This window comes from Onychomys torridus, chromosome 8 (assembly GCF_903995425.1).
Source record: "Onychomys torridus chromosome 8, mOncTor1.1, whole genome shotgun sequence".
Lineage (NCBI taxonomy): Eukaryota > Metazoa > Chordata > Mammalia > Rodentia > Cricetidae > Onychomys > Onychomys torridus.
Window position 1 is genome coordinate 15,266,945 of NC_050450.1, and position 22,827 is coordinate 15,289,771.

Sequence of the window (22,827 nt, forward strand, 5' to 3'; positions counted from 1 at the left end):
GAGTAAATAAATAAATATTTTAAAAGTTTTAGAAGTCAGTAAATCAATACGTGTTCTGGGAGGCCAGCATGAAGGAGTGATTCAATTCTCCAGACACTTCTGTTAAACAGAAACCAACCTGCCAGCAGCTCCTCAGATGCCCAGAGGCAGCTGAGTTCATCCCCAAGGGTCCAGCCTGGAACCCACACTGAGGGCAAGTATCAGCTGAGGAACAAAGAGGGGCATTAAGGGCAGAAAAACCCCTTTGTGTGTGTGCCTCCAGAGCCACAAGTTCCGGGTAGTTATGTAGCTATTTGAGAGACAATAGCATTTTGTCAACAGTTAGCAAAGCGTCTTTGTCTGTGGAGAAGCTTCGGGATCTGGACACAGACAGGGACTGGCCGGAAGAGGCGAGGAGATGGCTGGGACCCACCCTCTAGAGAACACTTTGAAGATGACTCAATGCAATTTACTATTTAATTTGTTTGTTTGTTTGGTTGGTTGGTTTGGCTTTAGAAATAGTGTCTCTATATATAGCCCTGGCTAACCTGGTACCCTCTATGTAGACCAGGCTGGCCTTAAACTCACAGAGATCCTCCTGCCTCAGCCCCCAAATGCTGGAAATTCGCTATTTGAAACCTTTCCTTTTTCTTCTTATTTTTTTTTTTTTTGATTGGAGGTGTGGGGAGCCTTGAGACAGTATCACATGTGGTGCAGGCTAGCCTTGTAACTCACAATGATTTTGGTCTCCTGAGCCTCTTGCCTCCACCACCTTCTCACATACTGTGGCAAGTGCCACCACATCTGACTGTGAGTCTTTTTTGTAACCTATGCATGATAAACTGAGTTTACATGTATTAAGCCCACACAGCAGATTGTTTCCCACCCTGTAGACATGTGTCTTGGCTTCATGGCTGAAAGCCCTGGTTTCAAAGCAACCAGAAGGTTTGAAGCTTACACAGCGGGAGTAGCCAGGAGCACTAGAGGATTTACAGTCACCTACTATTAACCCCTGGGTAATTTTTTTTCAAATGTTTAAATTACATTTATTTATGTGTTTGTTTGTTTGGAAAGCTGTGCATGTGGAGGTGAGAGGACAGCTTGTGGGAGTCTGTTCTCTTCTTCCAGCATTTGGGAGCCAGGGGTGGAACTCGGGTCATCAGGTTTGAAGGCAGGCACCTTCATCCAATAAGTCACCTCAGCAGCTTTTTCTCCTTTATACAGAATCTCAGGCTAGCTTCAAACTTATGACAAGATGAGGATGACCTAGCCTCCTGCCTCTAAACTTCTAGACTGGGATTGTAGTTAAGTACTGCCATATAAAAATGAGGTGCTGGGGCTGGCGAGATGGCTCAGGGGTTAAGAGCACTGGCTGCTCTTCCAGAGGTCCTGAGTTCAGTTTCCAGCAACCACATGGTGACTCACAACCATCTGTAATGAGATCTGGTACCCTCGTCTGGCCTGCAGGGATACAAGCAGGCAGAACACTATATACATAATAAATAAATAATTTTTAAAAATGAGGTGCTGAGGACTGAGCACAGCACCTTGTTCATGCTGAGAGGACACTCCACTGTCTGAGATACAACCCCCCCTCCTCTAGTATTTTTCATCTGCTTGGTATGGAGTGAGCTTTGTGCCAGGATGGACACACACACACACACACACACACACACACACACACACACACGAACACAGAGTTAATCACTGTGACAACCAGAGTATGGCATGAGACAGTGTGGATCCACTTCTGACCAAAGTGACTGAGTTTCACCCTGCGGAGTCACAGGCCCATGACAAAGAAGGGGAAACCTACAGCCTGCCTAGACAAGAGTCACAGTGAGAGCCAGAAGTCACGCTCATTTCCTCTTCATTAGAGCCTGCAGATAGCAGTTCACTCAATCCACAGCTCATCACCGTGATTTGGAAAACCAGGGAGCCCCACTTTAAAGATGAGCAGCAGAGGATTGGGAGTGAAGAAACCCACTCTAATCCATCTTGTCAACCTCACCACTCTAGGAGTCAGCCATGTGTAATGATGGCTTCTGTGGGCCTTCATCTTCTATCTGACTAGAAAAACATAAGCACATGGGCTCGTAGAGTTGGATCAGACAGGACACATGCATAGATATACCAGCTGAGATTGGTTCTTAAAAAAGAAGGCTGGGGTTAGCAGTAGGGGTGGGGTGTAGCAGAATGGGGAGACACTGGTGTTTAGGACACTAGCAGAGTTGTCCAACCCTTTGACATCCATAGGGTGTTGTATATTGGGCCACATTTGTAGCTGTCCTGGGACACATGAAACCCATGGGCCACAGGTTGGACACACTTGCAAGATATTTCAGTATAGTTATTTATAAAAACCTTTTCTTCTCTCTCTCTCTCTCTCTGTGTGTGTGTGTGTGTGTCTGTGTGTGTGTGTGTGTGTGTGTGCACTAGGCATGGAACTCAAAGCATTCTGCAAGCTAGGCAAGCATTCACCACTGCTTTGCCTTCAGCTCTGGATCTTGTGTGACAACAGGGAATGCCATATGTCACAGGTACCTACTACGTGTCAACCATGTGGCTTCTGGGACACCTGTCACTTCTGTTACTCTCCACCACCAGCCTGTAGCACTGACCCATTTCACCAAGGAGACTGAAGCTCTGGGAGCAGAGTGATGGAACCCAGAGAAGGAATCCAAGGCATGCCCCAGCTCTGGCCTCTGTGCAAAGACCTGGCCCAGGAGGCCAAGGATGTGGAGTCGGCCCTAGGCACCCAACTGCCTGCCTGCAAGACACACAGCCATATCTACATACTCAGACTGGAAGGCTACTTCTCCACTCCCTATTTTTGTTTCTATGTAACCCAGGATGGTTTTGAATTCCTGATCATCCCGCTTCAGCCTCTCGAATGCTGGGATTACAGGCACATACCACCACACTAGATCTTGTATTCTATCTGCTAGGCAGGGTTCCAAGAGTCATGACAGATGGAGGGGGGTGGCCAGGCAAAGAAGTCAGGGCAGCTGAATAGTTCAGTAAGTCTTTCCCATTTCATAGTTTGAAATGTCCCCTCTCCTTCCCACCATAGCTGACCTCCAGTCACAAGAGAGCTCAAGAACCAGGGGTCACTCACCGCCATGACCAGCTCAAATGGATACTTGTACACTCGGACAGGAGACTGGTACTTTTGCACCATGTTCAAACTCAGACACCACCAGGACAGGGTGAGCACAGAGCCTGTGAAGAGAGTTTCTAGTGAGGTGGCGCTTCGTACAAAGCATGGACACTACACTGTCAGGGCAGCCCAGCCTTCGGAGACCTGGTCGACTCTTCTCCCAACCCTCAAGTAAGAGACTGATATGCTTGGCAGATGAGCCAGGCCAGGCACCTGTCCACTACCCACCACCCCAACCTTCACTCACCCCTCTGAAAGCAAGCAGCACCCATGCCATCTCCCCATCTCCACTCTTTCAGAGGCCTCCAGAGGCACCCTCAATGCCACCCACTCAAACAGGCACATGCATTTCAATTCTTACATTCCCACGGTTATCCTCACATATTCTCCCCACGGCTTGCCACGGATATCCTGCCCTCTTGCCCACCCTCCACCCCCAGTATTTTTGTACCTGCCAGTTCATTTCTCTCCATGATACCCTGACACATGCACCCTTCTGTACATTAACCTTGCACTCCACTCCCACACAGAACAGCCCTTGTACATGCAACACAGAACTTTGCACAGGCATTCAGCTCCCTGTAGCAACTCCACACACGCGCACACTATTCCCCAGGTGCATACAGTGTGCACCCACACAGAGCTATTCAAACACGCATTGCACACGCAGGCCCCACAGCACCGCTCACCCTCAGAGCTGCTGGAGACACCACAGCACAGTGTTCTGGCACCTGCTTGACCAGGGAGCTGAGCTCGCCAGAGTCCCAGCAGGCACCTTACCCGGAGCGCAGAGCCTTGGAGCTCAACAGCCTCAGCCTTGCACCAGCTTCTTACTCAAACCTACACACGCGGTGGCCCGGCCCACAGAAGAGGAACCAGAGCGGTGATAGACATTCCCGGCCTGGAGTGCTCCAGGACCCGGGACAGCGGGAGAACTTGGCCTGGCCTGGCCCCGCCCCTACAGGCTTACCTTGCTTCCTGATTGGTCTGGTCCCAACCCACTCTAGCCAAACTCTGCCCCCTGTTTTAAGCCCTGCCCCTCGTTTTTACCCATCCCTCTCTTGGTCACGCCTTCAGCCCCGCCCTTGCTCCCAATTGGTCACGCCTTCGGCCCCACCCACATCGAACCGGTCCTCAATCACCTAGACCCAGCAAAGGCTCCGCCCCCAAGCCAATCTCCGTCCCCCCCCAAGAGGACCCAGCCCCCAGGTATCCCCCATCCCCACCCCTCCCGGTTCACCTGAACCTGCCCGTAGGTACAGTTCAGAGCATCCTCGCTCTGTGTAACCTCTCCTTCATCCCACTGCACCTGAACTTTTCGTTGTTGTTTGATTTGTTCTGAGGCAGAATTCACACTGTAGACCAGTCCACCTTCGAATTCGCGGCTATACTGCCTCAACCTCCCGAGATTACGGGTGTGCTCCACCACGCCCGGCTGACACCTGGCCTTGAGCTCAGCTCCCTCACCTGCTCTCGCTTCAGAGGCTGCAGTGGCCCCCCACAACCTTTCCGCATGCACCTTTACAGGGCGTCCATTGTCAGGCCTTCGGATGTTAAATAAATTCGGCAGGCTGGAGAGGTGGCTCAGCAGTTAAAATATGCACTGCTCCTCCAGAGGAGCGGAGTTCGATTCCCAGCACCCAGTTCAAGTGCTCACAACGTCCTGTAACCCCACCTCCTGGGGGGGGGGGGGATCCAGTTCCTCCAACCTCTGCAGGCACCTACACTCACGTGCACATACCTACACATACACATAATTTAAAATAATAAAAATAGCTCTCTCCCTCTACTCCCATGAGGTGTGCTCCCCTCGACCCCCCTTCCCCTCTCTTTTTCTCTTCTCTCCCTCTCTCCTATCTTCTCTCCGTCTCTCTGTAATAATAAACCATTTCTGCGCGGAAAAAAAAAAAAATAATAATAATAATAAGTCTAAAAAATAAAGTAACATTTGTTATTTGATAATTTAGACATGGTGGAAAGTGTTGAGGAGGACAGAGTCAGGGGAGGAGTGCACGGGGTCACCCTGGGAGGGAGGCATTTGCCCCTTCTCCTAACTTCAGCCTCCTCTAAACTCTGCCAGTCTCCCTAGGGTGCCCAGGGACCAGCCTCACTCCCATCAGTCTCCTTTTCCCCAGCCTGCTGTTTCACCTAGAGCAAAGGAGATGGCTCCGGGATCGTTGCCATCCTTTTTCTCCTTTTTCTCGTGGTTGCCCAGATAGCGGCAAGATCTTACCAGGACCTGGCGGGCAGCATGTGCTAAGTGCTCTCTAGGTTAAAAAGCACAGAACTAGGAGTCAAAATTCCCAGACGTACCACAAGGTGGCAGCAAAAGATAACCCAAGTTGCCGAAGGGGATCGTTTGGTCCCAGGTGCCTTACCTAGCTGGACTCACTGAGGGGACCTGTTCTCTGTCCTGGGATCAGCAAGACACACAGTGACTGTCACACGGTCAGCTGGTGTTTTCCCGACACCACAGTTGAGTCACAAGCTCGTCTGCTCCAAACCTTGAGGGGAGATGGGACCACACTAGGAAAAAGAGTGGGTGGCCTGTTGGGTGCAGGGAAGTCCGAGGAAAGGGGGTGCGTGTGTGGACTGAGCTCTCTCCTGCCCCAGTGCAAGGGACATGAATTAATAGTATCACCACCTCCACCCCAACACAACCTCTTCCTAGCTCGGTTCTGCTAATTATCCCTACCACTTCGTTTGTACGTCCCCTTCCAGACACTCTCCTAAAGACTTTCAAATATGAATGCTCTCAACCCCCAAAACAGATGCTGTAGCGAGGAAATGCCTTGGAACTTGAGGGAGGTGATGCAGGAAGAACACTGGTGTATTAAATACCATCAAATGGTCTACACGAAGATGGATGATTGCACGTTCTACAAAATTCGCCGCAATTAAAACAAAAACTGGAGAGTTGGTAGTGTTTGCCTGGCTCCCATGAATTTCTGGATTCCACCCTCAGCACCACACATACCCTATCTGTAATATCAGCACTCAGAAATGGAAACAAGAAGATCAGAAGTTCAAGGTCCACCTTGCTACACAGCAAGTTTGAGGCCAGCATGGGCTACATAAGGCTCTGCCTCAAAAATGAATAAATAGGGGCTGGAGAGTGCTTCCTGCTCTTGCAGAGGACCCAAGTTCAGTTCCCAGCACCTACACTGGGTGGCTCACACCTGCCTTTAAGTCCAGCACCAGGATCCCCAATGCCCTTTTCTAACTTCCAAGGGTACCTCCACATATCTCATACACTCACACAAACAGGAACAAGTAAATAAAACAAAAACCAGTCTTAGTGAGTATAAATGGTAAATCAGTAACTTGGGTCTAGGGAGAGGGCTCAGTGAGTGACAGCTCTTGGGAAGCAAGTGTGAACACCCATCGGGCTCTCTAACGTGCATGTGAATGCTAGGCAGGTGTAGCAGCCCACCTCAAGCTCAGCACGTGTGCAGAAGATGGAGATCCCTGAAACCAGCTTACTGACAGAATTAGTGAGCTTTGGACTCAAATGAGAGACCCCAAAATGGAAGATGGAGAGTGCTCAAAAAGACACTTAGCCAGATGTGGGGGCGCACACCTGGAACCCCAGCACTTGGGAGGCAGAGGCAGGTGGGTCTCTGAGTTCGAGGCCAGCCTGGTCTACAGAGCGAATTTCAGGACAGCCAGGACTACACAGAGAGACCCTGTGTCTTTGTTAGGGCTACTACTGCCGTGGTGAAACACCAGGACCAAAAGCAACTTGGGGAGGAAAGGGTTAATCTGGTTTACACTTCCATATCACTGTTCATCATCAAAGGGAGTCAGGACAGGAACTCAAGCAGGGCAGGAACCTGGAGTCAGGAGCTGATGCAGGGACCATGGACGGGTGCTGCTTACTGGCTTGCTCCTCATGGCTTATTCAGCCTGCTTTCTTACAGAACCCAGGACCACCATCCTAGGGTGGCACCACTCACAGTGGGCTGGACCCTCCTCCATCAGTCACTAATTAAGAAAATGCCTTACAGGCCTGTGTACAGCCTGGTCTTATGGAGGTTTTCTCAGATGAGGCTCCTTCCTCTCAGATGACTTCAGCTTGTATCAAGCTGACATAAAACTAGCCAGTACAGCCTGTCTCAAAAAGCAAAAGAGAGAAAGGAAAAAGACACCTAGCTTCCACATACATTTGCACACACAAGCATCTACATTCTCACGCACACATGCACACACACACACACACACACACACACACACACACACACACACACAGAGTAAAATAAAATACATATAACATGAGATCGCCTATTATAACCATCTTACTGTGCAGTAAGGCAGATCTCAGTGCATTCGCAAGGCTGTATAACCAGCATGACAGTGGGGCTTCACAACACTGCCGCTCCCAGAAGGGTACCTACACCCTCGGCGCCGTCTGTCCTCTCAGCCTGCCCCAGCTGCTGCTTCTGAAGGCCATCACATCTGTCCCCTGATGGCCTACAATCTCGGGTCTAGATTGTACTCTTTTTTGTTGTTGTGTGTGTTTGTCTGGTTGGTTAGTTGGGTTTTTTGTTTTTGTTTTGTTTTTTCAAGACAGGTTTTCTCTGTGTAGCCCTGGCTGTCCCTCTGTACACCATGCTGGCCGCGAACTCACAGAGATCTGCCTGCCTCTGCCTCCCCAGTGCTGAGATTAAAGGTGTGCACCACCACCATTAGGCAAAATTGTGTTTTTTCTCCAATTCTCAGCACACAGTCCAGGTCCTCCTTGTTGGGGACCCTCTAGGGCCACCCACGTCATAGTCTGTGCACAGTTGCTCAGGTTGTAACCATGCCGCACGGTGATCCTGGTGACTTTGCAGCCTTGATTGGGCAGGAGCAGGGTCAAGAGTGGCTGACCCAGGGGTCTGCACAGTCAGCCACTCCCCATTCTGACCCCCAGCCTGTCCCAAGTCTTTTCATTTCCATAAAGGCTTCTGGACTCCACCTAGAGCCACCCGTGAGCCAAAGGTCACAAGGATGAGAAGACTTTAAACAGTGGAGAATCAATCCTCAGCGTGGGGGAAGGGGTACACAGGGCTGAGTGGTTCAGCAGGCAGTGTGGATGCTTTCATAGATTCCCCCTAGTGAACTCTGGCCCTCTGCTCACAAATGTGCAGCCATATTGACCCTCTTCCATTTTATTTGACTTTAAAATTCATTTTTATTTTGAATTCTCACTGTGTGTATCTATGGATGGCATGTAGTTAGATTTTTCCTGCCTGGCCCAGTTAGGACAAATCTCTCTTACCCGCCAGTCCCACAGTCGCTCAGACCCAACCAAGTAAACACACAGAGACTTATATTGCTTACAAACTGTATGGCCGTGGCAGGTTTCTTGTTATCTACTTCTTCTATCTTAAATTAACCCATTTCTATTCATCTATACTTTGCCACATGGCTTGTGGCTTACCAGTGTCTTTACATGTTGCTTGTCATGGCAGTCTCTCACCCCAGCCTTTCACCTCCCAGAATTCTCTTCTCTCTTGTCTCGCCTATACTTCCTGCTTGGCCACTGGCCAAACAGCATTTTATTTATACAGAGCAATATCCATAGCAATGGCACGTGCACATGAGGACAGATGCTGGCAGAGCCAGAGATACTGGATCCCCTGGAGCTGGAATTAGAGGCTGTAGTGAACCACCCAACATGGGTGCTGTAAATTGAACTCAGGTCCTCTGTAAGATCAGCAAGCACACTTAAATGCTGAGCCATCTCTTTAGCAATTACATCTTTTTTTTTTTTTTTTTTTTTTTTTTTTTACAGTCTTGCTATATAGCCAAGGCTGGTCTTGAATTTACCATGTTCCTATCTTATCCTCAGCCTGAGAGCAGAGATTATAAGTGTGAGCTACTACAGCTTTGTTCAAGAACTTTGTTTGTTTTGTTTTATCCAGAGCTAGGGACAGACCTTAGGGCCTCTCTCCAGGCTGCTGGGCAAGTGCAATGTCCCCACCCTTCCTTCCTTTCTGTGACTGAGTCATGCTCCTCTGTGGACAGGCCACATTTCACCAGGCTGTGGACAAGCATCTGGGCTGACAGTGTGGCTTTCACAGGTGGATAAGAAGCATGTGAATAATGGAGAGATAATCCAGACAGACAGCCTGCCAGCCAGAGAAAAGTCAAACTTGGATAATGAGGCCAATAGCTTGCTCTCAGGGCCACATCACCACAGAAGCCTTCATGGGTTCTGAATCTGGACACACTCCCTTTCTTGGCTGTTTTTTGTTTAGTTGATTGGAAATTTTTGAGACTGGGTCTTACTTTGTAGCCCAGGATATAGCCCAGTCACCTCTAGGTTAGCCTCAAACCTGCAATGACCTTCCTACGTCAACCTTTTGTGTGCTGGGATCTCAGGTGTGAACCACAGTCCTTGGGTTTTTGTTGTTCTTTTTTGAGACTTACCATGTAGCCCAAGCTAGTCTCCACTTCATACTCCTCTGTCTCAACAAGAGGTATGCGCCATCATGCCCAGCTCTTGGGTTTTGAAAATACCTCAAAAGGACAGAGATGGGGTGTGATTTGGAAGCATCTCTGCCTGAGCAGTGTCCCCTATTGGGCCCTGGGTGGTCACTGCCTATCCTTTGGGTGAATAGATTTGGAGGGTACCTATGATGGAAGACAAGACTTTGGTCCTTACTCCCTGCCTTCACCAAGGTTCTTTCCTTTGTCTGCTCCCAGAGGTCTTGATGGTCCAGGCACTTTTCTGTCCCACCAGCCGCTCCCCAAATAACCACAAAGAGACTTAATATTAATTATAAATGCTCAGTCAATAGCTTAAGTGTGTTTTAAACTAGCTCTTATAACTTAAATTGACCCATTTCTATTAATTTATGTGCTGCCCTGAGTCTCCTTTTACCTCATGTACATACTTCCCATCCTGCTCACTCTGTGTCTCATGGCATCTCCTCAGACTCCGCCCTTCTTCTCCTCAGCATTCTCTCTGTCCTGAAAATCCTGCCTAGCCATTGGCCAATCAGCTTTTTGTTAACAATGAGAGCAACACATCTTCATGGTATACAGAAGATTATTCCACAACAAGCCTCAGTGCTAGTTCCTGGGTTGCTGTCACAGGTAATAAACTTGTGGCCTGAAACAGTACAAATTCTCATCTCACAATCCTAGAGGCCTGGAAGCTGAAATGGGCCCCACTGGGCTAGAGGTGGGTGTCAGTCAGCCCATCCTTCTGTAGGTTCTGAAGGGAGATAGTTTCTGGTCTCACTGGGGCACCAGGCCATCTTCAGAGAGGTCTCATGAGGGGAAAGAGCCAGCCAATAGAGCCTACACCAAGGAAAGCTGGGCACCTGTCACTGCACCCCAAAACACACAAACAAGGCTCTGCCTACCCTGGGACCCCCTTCCTCCGTGACCCTGCAGTGGAGCTTGGAGTCTGATGAGGGGACACGGTAAGGGGAGAGGCTCCTTTATCCCTGTACTCCTCCTTGCCACACCCTGAGCTCTCCAAGAAGAGACCAATTCCCTGTCTCTCAAGGTCAGGGGGGAGGGGAGGGATCTGGGCACTGGCTTTCATCTCAGTGTCCCCGCCCCAAGTTACTCCACAAAAATGCAACACAGATTCAGTAAGTACCAAGGGACAGCCAAGCAGGTGCTGGGCATAGAAGTGCCGGAAGCAAACAGGGTCCTGGGCTCAGAGAGACACAAGGAGCCCGTGCTGTGGCACATTAGACTTCGCTGAGCACTCAACAGGGGCAATAACAAGCAAGACGAGGATTGACTTGAGTGGGGCGAGCCAGCAGAGACTGAGGATGTGCAAAGGCCCTGAGGCAGGAGGATATTCACAGGGAGGCGGCCAAGGAGACTAGATGGGCTGTTCAGGGTTGGAGTGTGAGAGCACAGATCTTCGGGTGTCTGTTCAGCCTCTGGCTGCTGTGCTTAGAATAGACTAGTGAACAAAGGAGGAGAGAGGAGGGGTGTGGAGGAAGGGAAAAGAAGGAGAGAAAGGAAGAAGGAGGAGGGAAGGGGTATTCTGAGAACAGGGAAGACGAAGAGATGAAGAAGGGCCTGAAAACAGGGAGGAAGAGGAGCCTGAAACAGGGAGAGGGTTCCTGGGAGGAGGGAGGAGGAGGGGCCTGGGAGGAGGAGGAAGAGGGAGAAGGAGAAGAGGCCTGGGAGGAGGGAGAAGGAGGAGGAGCCAGGGAGAAGGGAGGAGGAGGAGTCTGGGAGAAAGAGGAGGATCCTGGAAGCACACAGTCTCCTGCAGTGCTGGGAAGGAAGAGTAGGTGAGGGGTGAGGCCTTGGATCTGAAGCTCAGATAAAGGCCACATGTGACAAGGGTCCCAAGGATGGCTTTTGTAGGTGAAGGGGAAACTGAGGCAGAAGAATTCCATTGCTGCACAGGGTCACCCCCACAGGGCAGATAGGAGCCTGTGACAATGGCAGGACACAGGTCAGCAGGGTCCTCGCCCTCCCTGTGGGATTGGTGGACATGGAGTGCCACAGGCTGAACAGTTAGAGCCATGTCCACAGAGCAAACTCCAGGGACCTCTGGCCTCAGCCTGAGGGGCTGCTGCCCAGCCCCACCAACCAACCAATTCTCTAGAGCTACTCAATATGACAACACCCAGCACACAGCTGGTCAAGTCTACAGGAACAGAAACCTTTAACAATTCTATATAAGCAAAATACGTGGATGCGTTGTCAGCCCCCAGTTAGACCTGGTGGCACAGACCGGAAATCGATCGCAGCCATTCTTGAGGCTGAAGCAGAAGAGTAAAAGTTCAAGGCCAACATGGGCTACAGAGTAAGTTCGATGTCAGGCTGGACAACTTACTGAGACCCTATCTCAAAATGTAAACAAATAAGTAAATATTTATTTATTTGTATTATTTTGTTTCTGGTTTTTTGTTTTTTGTTTTTTGTTTTTTTAGACAAGATCTCACTATGTGGCTCTGGCTGTCTGGAACTCACCCTGTAGACCAGGCTGGCCTTGAGCTCACAGAGATACGCCTGCCTCTACTTCCTGGGTGCTGGGAATATTTATTTATGTATTTATTTATTTTTTGGTTTTTCGAGACAGGGTTTCTCTGTGTAGCTTTGCGCCGTTCCTGGAACTCACTTTGGAGACCAGGTTGGCCTCAAACTCACAGAGATCCACCTGCCTCTGCCTCCTAAGTGCTGGGATTAAAGGCGTGTGCCACCAACGCCGGCATTTATTTATTTATTTATTTATTTATTTATTTATTTATTTATTTATTTATTTATTGGTTGGGGTGCTGGGATTAAAGGCATAGGCCACTATGCCTAGCTATAAATAAATATTTTTAAAGGCTGGGAATATAGCTCAGAAGGATGCTTGCAGTCCTGTGCTCAGAAATGGAAAGAAAAGTCCAGCAAGGAGTGGCTGGCAGCTCCAGGTTCACCCAACATCTCCCCAGCTGGGAAGCTCCTGGATAGGGCTCCTCCCATGAGCAGCAAGGGCAGGTCCTTTGGTGAGGATCAGGATGGCCAACCCACAGGCAAGGATGGGGCAGGGACCCTAGGCTGGGAGGAGGGAGCTCTGTCCAGAGCTGGGATTGATTCACCAGTCTGGGCTCTTGGCCCAGGCCCAGGCCCAGGTCCAGGAGAGCTGGACCCGATAGGCGCTTGGCCACTGGGTCCCAGGCTGGAATGTTTGAGCTCAGCAGAGAGGGGACAAAAGTCAAAGTAGACCTAATGGGCAGATCATGGCAGGATGGCCACAGAGATAGAGACGTATTTTAATCCCATACACACACACTACATCACAGGCTTTCCTTCCTTGAGACATCACATCTCCCACATTCCTGATGCCAGCACACCTTCCCTTTGTGGAGGTGGTTCACTTAACTACTCGCTTTGACTGGTTGGCACCTGAGTTGTCTATTTTTTTTCTTTCTTTCTTTTTTTTAAGCATGGGGTGGGGGGAGTGGCTGAGGAAACAGCTCAGTGTAAACAGTGTGTAAAGCATCTGCCATGCATGAGGACCTGATTACAGTACCTACATAAAAGTTGGGGCTGGGGCTGACTTGGCTTAGCAGCTAAGATCATTTACTCTTGCAGAAGACCCAGGTTCATTTCCGAGGCAACTCAAACCTGGATGGGATTCCTATTCCAGAGATCCAATGCCCTCTTTTGCACCAGGCACACATGTGGTGCACATAAACACACATACCAAACACTCATTTACATAAACTAAATAGAATATGTTTATTTTTATTTATTTATTCATTTATTTATTTTCAAGACAGGGTTTCTCTGTGTATCCCTGACTGTCCTGGAACTCACTCTGTAGACTAGGCTGGCCTCAAACTTGGATTATTTTCCTGCCTCTGCCTCCCAAGTGCTGGGATTAAAGGCGTGCTCCACCTCTGCCTGGATCAATATATTTTTTAAATGGGCCTGGTAGAGCACACTTATAGTTCCATTGCTGGGAGGCAGACACAGGCAGATCCTTGAAAGTTCTCTGGCAACCTAGCAAGGCCCAGGTCCGAGTGAGAGACCCTATCTCAAAAAAACAAAAAACAACCAATGTAGACAGTGCCTGAGAAACACCTACCCAAGGTTGTCTACACACACACACACACACACACACACACACACACATACAGGTGTGCAATGCACCCATGCATACTTATGCACCCAACACAAGGGTGTGCATTTGCACATGTGGACACAGAGAGAAAACCAACGTGGCTGCCTGCTTTCCTGTCCCACCATCTTCCCAATGGGAAGGACCCCACACGCGGGATGTGTCCTATAACTCCTAGGCTGGAAGGACAGAAGGTACTGTGTAAATGGATGGTTGCACAAGAAGGAAGCATGGGTCCACCTCTTTCTCTGGCAAGAAATGCAGAAGGTGAGGGACCTCATGCCTACAATTGAGGGCCTTCTCTTCCCCCAACACCCTCAACCTTGAGTCTGACCACTTTCCCCACGGTGTTCCCAGCCCCCACTCAGCAGTATCTTTGTGTACTCTGCCCCTGTGTCTGCTGGGCTGCTGTTTGGGGACCTTGAACTTACCCCATCTCCTGTCCTCACCCTGCTTCTCCACAGCAAAGTCCTCTGAGGGCCCCACCCTAATATCACGTACTGAGGAGCCGGAACTTGTCAAATAATATCTGCTCAATAAGTATTGGATGATGTGATGGGCTGGGGATGTGACACAGCTGACTGAGTACTTACCTAGCACACACAAACCCCTGGCTGCCATCCCTAGCACCATACAAGCCAGGTACTCCTGTAATTCCAATACTTAGGAGGAGCTGGAGGCAGGACGATTAGAAATTCAAGGTCATCCTCAGCTGTATAATGAACTTGAGGCTAGCCTGGCCTACAAAGGGAGCTTGAGGCCAGCTTGACTACCTGAGATCCTGCCTGTAAATGAATACATAAATATTAGATGGATGGATGGATGGATGGATGGATGGATGGATGGATAGATGGACGGATGGATGGGTGGATGGGTGGGTGAATGAAGAAAGAAACCGCTTCTCTAACTCTTGCCTGGTGCTCTGGGGATCTTTCCTGGGACCACACTCATTCACTCAGTGAGAATACTGAAAATAGTCTTTGTCTAGCACGTGGTTAATGCTGGCAGCAGGGGGATGAGGGAGCTGGCCCAGCACATGGTCCCGAGTCTCCAGGAACTGCCCTGAGAGGCATGTCCTGATCATATGGCTACAGCTAACAAGCATGCAGAAGAAGTGGTTCATTCATCATTTCCACCAGGGTTTGACAGCTGGATGCTGGAAGTCAAGGCTTATTGAATGATCGGCTGTGAGAATACGCTTTCCATTACCATCACTGTTTTTGTCTTCATGGAGTCTATGGAGTTGGTATCAGGATGCTCCCATTTTGCAGATGTGGAAACTGGGGTTCAGAGAGTTGAAGATTCTTGCTCAGGGTCACACTACATAGAGATGAAAGAACTCAGACTGGACACCTCAGCTCCCAAGTTCTTCTCATTTAACAGAGAGGGCAAATCACCTCCCAAGGTCACACAACTGGGAGAGTAGATAAGCTGGTTTTTGAGCCCAGATGGACTTCAAGCTAACATCTAGTTTGATTTCTAGTTCTGTGCCTTGGAGCCTGACTCATCTATCACTTGGGATTCTGGGCACTGAAGGGAACAAGGCCCTGACCTTTTGACCCGACCAGCCCCAGGGTCATTCACACCCTAGAAACTGGCCCAAGAATGTAGCTGCACTGGTCTGGTCTGCATGAGCCTGGCAGGGCTCAGAAAGGGAGGAGCGGGCAGCGGGCAGGAAGAAGCAGCTGGGTGTGGACAGGAGGCAGGGCAGTCTGTCCTGCAGGGATGCTGTGCCTGGCAGAGCCTGTTCAGCCCCACCTAGAGGCACTCTGCCCTGACAGGATGACCTCCTTGCAGAGAAACCCTCATGGTGAATGTGGGAGGACCAGGGGTAGTCCTAGAGGGAAATGTCTGAGCTTCAGATTCACCCCTTTGTGGCTGGGCCGTATAGGGAGAGGGCCAGGGCCCTGGGGTTCAGAGCAATCACCGTTCAACTGTAGTGGGTGTTGTCTCCATATTTTGGCAACATACACAACTGTACAGGTGCATACCTGAGTCTAGGGAGGGTAGCAGGGAGTCATGGGAACCTGTCCTCCTGGAGTGACCACTGGGTGGGGCTACCCATCAGGCAGGAGGAGGCTGACAGGGGCCCCAGTGGCTGAGGGACTGAGGTAAATGTTCTAGGGGTGACTTGGGAGCAAGAAGACTCAGTGAGTCACCCTGGACCCTCTTCTGTGCCTGCTTCCAGAGCTCAGCTTCCCTCTTGTCCAGAGGAAACTATGAGGAGCTCTAGTGAGGGAGAGCAGCCCGGGGTTAGGTATGAGTCAGCCCATGTGAGCTGAAGGGCCAGCTTGACTTTCCATCCAAAGAAGTGTCCTGCGAGAAAAGTAAATATGTGTTACACAATACAGCGCGAAGCTGGGCCAGCCCTCCTGTCCTCTGGGAGCGTGGGAGGAGAGGCCTGTATACCCAGGGCTCTGAACACATCCCTTTGCACGGACTGTTCCTTACATATTAGGTGAGGCAGCCCAGAGTGGTTAAGCCACCTGCTGAGATCACACAGCCAGGATTCAAACCCAGGCTGGCTTTGAACTGTGTTTTTCAGATAGTCCCCACACTGTCTGCTTGTGTGTTCCAGAGGATGGCTGCTCACTAAGAAGCAGTTTTCATCTGGCTGGTTATCTCAGTGGGTAGAGCGTGGTGCTAATAAAATGCAGTTTCTTGGGCCCTCTGAAGACCCCATTCAACCATAATCTCAGAGAGAGAAACCTGGAATTGGACATAGGGCCTCACACATGCCAGGCAAACAGTATACCACTGAGCTCTGTCCCAAGCTCTTCTGACTTTTTGTTTGTTAAATCACTTGGGCTAGCCTTGAACTCACTCTGGAGCCAAGACAAGCCTTGAACTTTTAATTCTCCTGCCTCAATGTAGTGGGTAATCACTCAACCAATGACCTTGGGCTACCTGGCCCAGTAGAGGCTGGGTAAATAAATAAGAAGACTTATTTATTAAGAGATGAAATAGGAATCCACATCCACAAGTACTAAATGAAGTGACGCCATTACCTCTTCATCTCCCAGGGGAAAGTGGGGGAAACTCCAGACCAGTTCGCCGAACTGAACCGTGTCAGGAAGCCTTCCACGTCCAAGAGAGCTCACAACCCCCCCCCCCCAACTTCTCTTTTAAGAGGTAATGTAGGCAGACAAGGAGCACCACCTCCATCAGGCCAAGTAGCCCAAGGTTACTGAGCAATCACCCACTACAAGGAATCCCGGAGGCTTCACTTCGCAGGGAGCCTCAGCTGAAGTGACAGGTCTCTGCCACCATGCCTGCTTGCAGTCTGTATCTATCAGTAAGTGTTCCCCAGGTGAAGGTGGAGCCATGTAGGAGATGAGAGAGGGACCATCCGTGAGGATGGACCTGGGCTTCTGCCCTGGGAGAAGAAGGCTCCATCCCGGTCCCGTAAGCATGGCCCTCTCTGTGTTCCCCAGCTGAGAGAATGTTGTTCTTCCTGTTTCAAACTGGTTCAAAGTGAGCGTGGAGTGTGCATTCCTCTCCAACTTCTGGGGAAATGCTGAGCACATGAGGGTGTGGGTGACCCTTGCAATAATGAAGTCCCTCCTTCCAGCTTTGGAAAGGCACAGGTGTCAGAGACCAAGGGTCACTGGTTGCTGGGCACTGGATGGGCCTGCAGGTGCCTCCTCAACGAGTTTGACCATCCTGGAACTAGTACCTACTCAGCCCCAGTGCTGGCCTCCCCACCCCCGCCACAGCAGAGGAGATGAGTCACTTGGCAGAAGACAGCTTGGCAATGCCGAATTAACCCCATCTGGCCCCCAGAGGATGTACGGGTGAGGGCAGATCCCCCACCCCATCCTGCCTGCCCACAGATATGTGTGGAGTGCACGTGCATACACATGTGCACATACACCCATGCACACACACACAGCTGCACCAGGCCTGGGCTAGCTGTTTCGAGAACATGGAACGAGCGAGAAGGCGGGTGAGGGCCAAGTGGAATTCCTCCCTTAATCTGTTAATTCCCTCCAACACTCCTGGGCTGGGCCTAGCTGAGTCAGTGGGCACCAGGCCCAGCTGCCCTGGGCCTGGGAGTGGAAGCTATGGTGGGTAGAGAGAAGGGTGTCCAGATTTTGGGCACTTGCAGCTGGTGGATGGGGCCACAGACCAGTCAGGCACTGTGACTCTCAATATGGCTCCCTTCCCGAGAGAAAAAGCCGATATGCCAGACCCCTCCTAAGCAGGGAATCCCGGAGTCTTCACTTGGCAGGGAGCACTCAGGAGACTGGATCATCAGAGACATGATACTATCAATGTTGTTGATGTTGTTGTTGCTCTGAGTGCTCCAAGCCTGTGAGTCTGGAGCTCCCGGTGCATAGCCTTCCCCAAACCACTTCACACCCTTCCACCCACTCACCCACCCAGGAATTGTTGAGAAGAGGATTTGAGTGTTTAGGGAAATCTGGAGTTTTATTCAGAGCTGTACCTGGCATCCAATGAGCTGACATCCTGTAGCAAAGGATGCATCTCTGTTTTTGTTGCGCCTTGTCTAATCACAACCAGGCTGTGCTAGGGACTCACCATGATCTCAGCCCATGCCAGTCACTCGGCTTCACCCACTTCACAGATGGGGAAAACAGAGGCCCAGAGAGACAAAAGGGCTTGTTCATTGTTCCCCACAGCTGAAAAGACACCAAGTAAAGATTCAAACACCAGTTCCTCCTGGCTGCCTTCCCTCCTTCCCTGGTGAAGAGTCATGTTCATCCTCGGGGGAGTCAAGGCTAACAGTTTCTCATGGGTCCTTCCAGAAGCTTTCTATGTGTACAAAAGCATTTTGTACAGGTATCCTACCCACCAGCTCTCAGGACCAGTACTCCTTGCTTCAACCTCCATAGTTTAAAAAGCATGTTTTTGAAATTGTGTGTATGTGAGTGGGTACATGCATGGGTATGTGCACATGACAGCAGGTACCTGTGGAGTCCAGAGGAAGGCATCAGATCCACCAGGGCTGGAGCTGCCTAATATGGGTTCTGGGAACTAACAGGGGGCCTCTGCAGGACCCACCCCAGCACCGACCTCCCTATTTTAAAACATGGGATAGAGGCTGCAGACAGACAGCTGAACTTGAGTCCAAGTCTTCTGGTGCTGTGATCAAGGCCCACGGCTGTCCATCCCTTTTTTCTCTCAAGACCTCATCTCCAGCTTGAACTCTAAGCCCTTCGGCTGTCGCTGGAGTCTCTCCAGAGGGCCTCTTCCCAGATGAGCTCTTCCCCGACCCCCGACCCCCGACCCCAGGGTGGTACTGAGTCCTCTCAGCTGTCACCACTCTCCCTCCTACCCAGACTCAGTTTTCCACCAGTCAACAAAAAGAGATGCTTCCCTTTGAGCTCGTGGGATGCGGGTTCAGCTCCGAAAAGGGATAAAACTCCATGTTTCCACCAGCCTTCTGCTCCCAGCTCTGTCTCACCCCAGGACGTGCTGGCAGGATTGCACAACGTTGCTATTCTCAGCCAGAACTAAGCAGCTTTTATGACCCACCATGAAGTCTCTATCATGCCAGGGCCCGGGGTTATGAAAGTTTCAACGGATATTTATGTTCTCCCCAGCTGGCCTGGGTGGCAGTGGTGGCCAAGCTTCTTGTTTGTTTGAGCTGGCACCGTGTGCCAAGCTCTTTGGTGAATTAGCTTCAGGAATCCCCTACAGCCCTTCCGGATATGGGTCGTTATTATCCTTTGGCAAAGGAAGAAACTGAGGCAGAGGGCAGTAAGTAAAATTCAGCGCAGAGAACCCTTGACTGACTGTAGGTGGCCACGGGATCTGAATTCAGTACCGCGCTGTAGCTGTGGCCATCACCAGTCACGTTGCCCCCACCATGAGTGTGATTTATTGGCCATGCAGGGCGCAGAGACCCCACCTCCAGTCTCCCACATCTGTCTGAGGTTCCAGCTGGGAGTCATCAAAAGAGTGTCTTGATGTCTTGATAAGCCCAGGTAAGCCCTTCAGCTAGGGGGCGCGCCAGGCCCGACGTGCGTGATGGGCGCGGTCGCGTGTTCCGGCGCAGGTGGACTGGGAGTCCCGGTTCTGGCTACCGGCTGCGCAGCCTCTGCAGTACCAGGCGGCGGGGGCGGTGTCCGGCGGGGACCTAGGCAGCGCGCTTGAAGCCCCGCCCGCAAGGTAAGCGCCACCTTCCCGGGGAGCGGCAGGCCAGCGAGTGGCGGGCGATCGCCCCGCCCTGTCCCAGTAGTGACCCAGAGCCACGGCCCTCCTCACTAGGGGCTCCGCGCGCCGCCGCCGCCGCCGCCTTTCACCTGAGCCCGCCGCCCGCTTTCGGTGCGCGCCGGGCCTGTCGCCGTGTCCCAGGTCCCTCCGTCCCAAGCGCCACCATGCACTCGCTCTTCAGGAAGAGAAACAAAGGCAAATACAGCCCAACGGTGCAGACCCGGAGGTGAGGGAGCACTCTAGGCTGGGATGCGGGAGACTCAGAGCTGAGCCAGGAGTTGACGATGAGTGGGGACGCCGGGCGGAGGTCCCTCTAGAGCTGGGAAGTTCTGCCCTGGTGGGATGGGACCCATGAGGGCCACCAAGAGTGACACAAGGGGCTCTAGAGTCCCAGGACGCGATACTTGGGGGTCTTAACAGTGGGGACTTGAGTAGGGAGTACACGGGTAGGGTGCTCCCCTGAGGGACTTGTAGACCGAGCAGGTGCTGCTGGCGTCGGGCTACGAGAGATGGTGGCTCCAAGGGCGGGCCACCTGTCCTAACTCTCCGGGGCTGCACCTGCCTGCTGGCGTTGGGGCACTCAAAGGCCGCTGTGGGTGCAGGGGCCGCGGGGGCCCAGGTTTAGGAATTCCCAGGCTCTCTAGAGTCGCCGCTCGGCGGGCTGGGTGGGGACCGGCCTCTTTCTCACTGCGTGATTTCTGAGGGGTGTGGCTCTCGGCGCTTCCCCACCCCCCTAGCTCCGAAACTGGCCGCGTCTGCGATCCCTGGGTTCCCAGGGCCGCCCGAGAAGCGAATGACATGTCTTGATGCGTCTGGATGGAAAAGCAGCCCACGTCGGTTTTGATAAGCCTAATGTATTCATTCGCTTAATAACCGGTTTGGGGGAGACTGGTGGAGTTGTTGAGATTGAGGGGAGGGGTGGAACTCGTGCCTCTGCCTTGATACCTCACTAGGGGAAATGGGAGGTGGTCCCCCCAAAGAACTTCAGGCAGAGGAGAAGTAACAAATGTTGCAACTCACCTGGCTGAGAGATTCTACAGTACCTAGCTGTCCTCCACTAGCCCATGAGCAGTTCCTCCCACTCCCCAGACCTCAGCTGGAGGCAAGAGGGGAGGCTGGGCCCAGGGTTTCCCCACTGGCTGTCTCTGCCATTCAACCTAGACCCACCTATGAGACAGGTGCCCTGGGCACTGTAGCCTGGAGTGTGGCCTGCAGGGTCATGTGCTTTCAGAAACTCTGCTGCCCCGTGGTCCACTGACAGGGCTGTTTGAAGCTCAGAATAATTTCTTCCCTGTTCTGAGGTCCCCTTCCCTCTCCCGTCCTCTCCTCATCAACCCTGTCTTTCACAACCACAGAGACTGGGCAAGGCCCTTCATACTGTTCCTCTGAGGCTCATCCAGCTGGCTGTCAGGCTCAGCTGGGGTCCCATCCAGTCCTTGTTCTGCTCTCTTGAGGATTGCACAATTGGATACTCCATGCCAGTCCCACAAGGGGTCAGGCCCCTGTGGTCCGCAGCAGAAGAGTCACACATCCCAGGAGCTGGGCCAGGTCCCACCCCACACTCCAGCCCTCCAGCCCTGAAGGCCCGGGCTGGGACCTAACAGCAAAGGCAAGAGAGCAGAGAAGGGAAGAAGGAAAAGCTCCATCTTTTCCAGCTACAGGGACACTGAGAACGCAGTGGTCAAGTGCAGGGGTCCTGCTAGCCTCTGGCCTAGGCAGCCCCACTTCGTCCTCGCCTGCCAGTCTTGGCTCAGAGGTCTCTTGCTCCAGGACAGGGTGAAGCTCCTTTGGGCTCCCATGGCCTTGTGGTCACTCAGCCCTGAGTAGGGACCAGACACTTCTCTTCATGATCTCCCATCCCAGGTGCTCTCTGTTCCCACCCCCTTGCTGGAGGACTGGCCTCTGACAAAACTGTGGGGTTGGGGCAGGACCATCTTGTGCCTACTCAGTCTCTCTCTCTCTCTCCTTTTCTTTCTTTCTTTTTTGAGACAGCACTTACTATGTAGCTCAGGTTTACCTTGAAACCACTGTGCAGCCCAGCCTGGCCTTGAACTCCATCCTCCTGCCTCAGCCTCCCCAGAGTTGTGACTACAAGAATCCCTGTAGCATTGGCTGGTGCCCTGCCAGCCCTGTAGCAACTGCAGTGGTGGTGGTGGTGGTGGTGGTGGTGGTGGTGGTGGTGGTGGTGGTGGTGAGTCCCTTATTGTTCTAAACTGTGGTTGCTAGCCATAGGGATCACCCCTGAGTTATTCCCTCACTCTGAGTTCTCTGTGACTCCTCTGCTGATGTTTGAGGGAGAGGGCAGTCCTGGGGGAAGGAACTCAGGTCCAGGGAGCAGAAAGCTTGCTGCTCATCCGGGTTTTGCTAACTGGTGGACAGTTCTGAGCCTCAGTTTCTCTGCCTGCAAAGTACGAAATGATCAGCATTTCACCTGGAGGGCTGGAGAAAACAATTCCCAGCATATCAGAAATACCTAAGCAAGTGTTGTTAGTGTTTTCCCAAACTCAGGGGACCCAGCAGCCCTGAGGCAACTTTACACCCAGAAGGCCAAGGGCCTGGACAGCACAAGTCCCCGCCAAGGAACAGAGAGGCGCTCTCCCTGTTTTTCTGCCTTTTAACAGCTGACAGGGGTTGAGGGGTGCTAGGCAGGGTGTGAACCCCGCTGCTCCTGTCACCCTGGTTCCTAATGACAGGTGTGGAAGTTGGTGTTCACACCTGAACTAATGACAGGGTCAAGGTTGGTGGTGCAGGTCACTGAGGATAGCATCTAGACTAACAGGGAGGTACTGGAAGGGACATGCTCCCACTCTCCTGGCTGTACAACTTAATGGGGATTCTTGACCTTTCTGAGCCACCTTCTCACCTGGAATGGGAATAACAGAGTGTCTGCCTGTGAGTATCAGCTAAGGATTAAGTGAAATAACCCAGAGAA

At 51.6% G+C, this 22,827-nt stretch overlaps 1 protein-coding gene across 1 annotated transcript in view; it reads left to right on the forward strand.

Annotated features, from left to right (window-relative positions):
• The first annotated feature begins 19,983 nt into the window (after positions 1 to 19,983).
• Positions 19,984 to 22,827, forward strand: part of Ppl (periplakin) — a 47,812-nt gene continuing 44,968 nt past the window's right edge. The window contains exon 1 of the mRNA XM_036194616.1: positions 19,984 to 20,121. Within this exon, the coding sequence (XP_036050509.1) occupies positions 20,060 to 20,121 (62 nt within the window). The 5' untranslated portion in view covers positions 19,984 to 20,059. The remainder of the gene's footprint in view (positions 20,122 to 22,827) is intronic.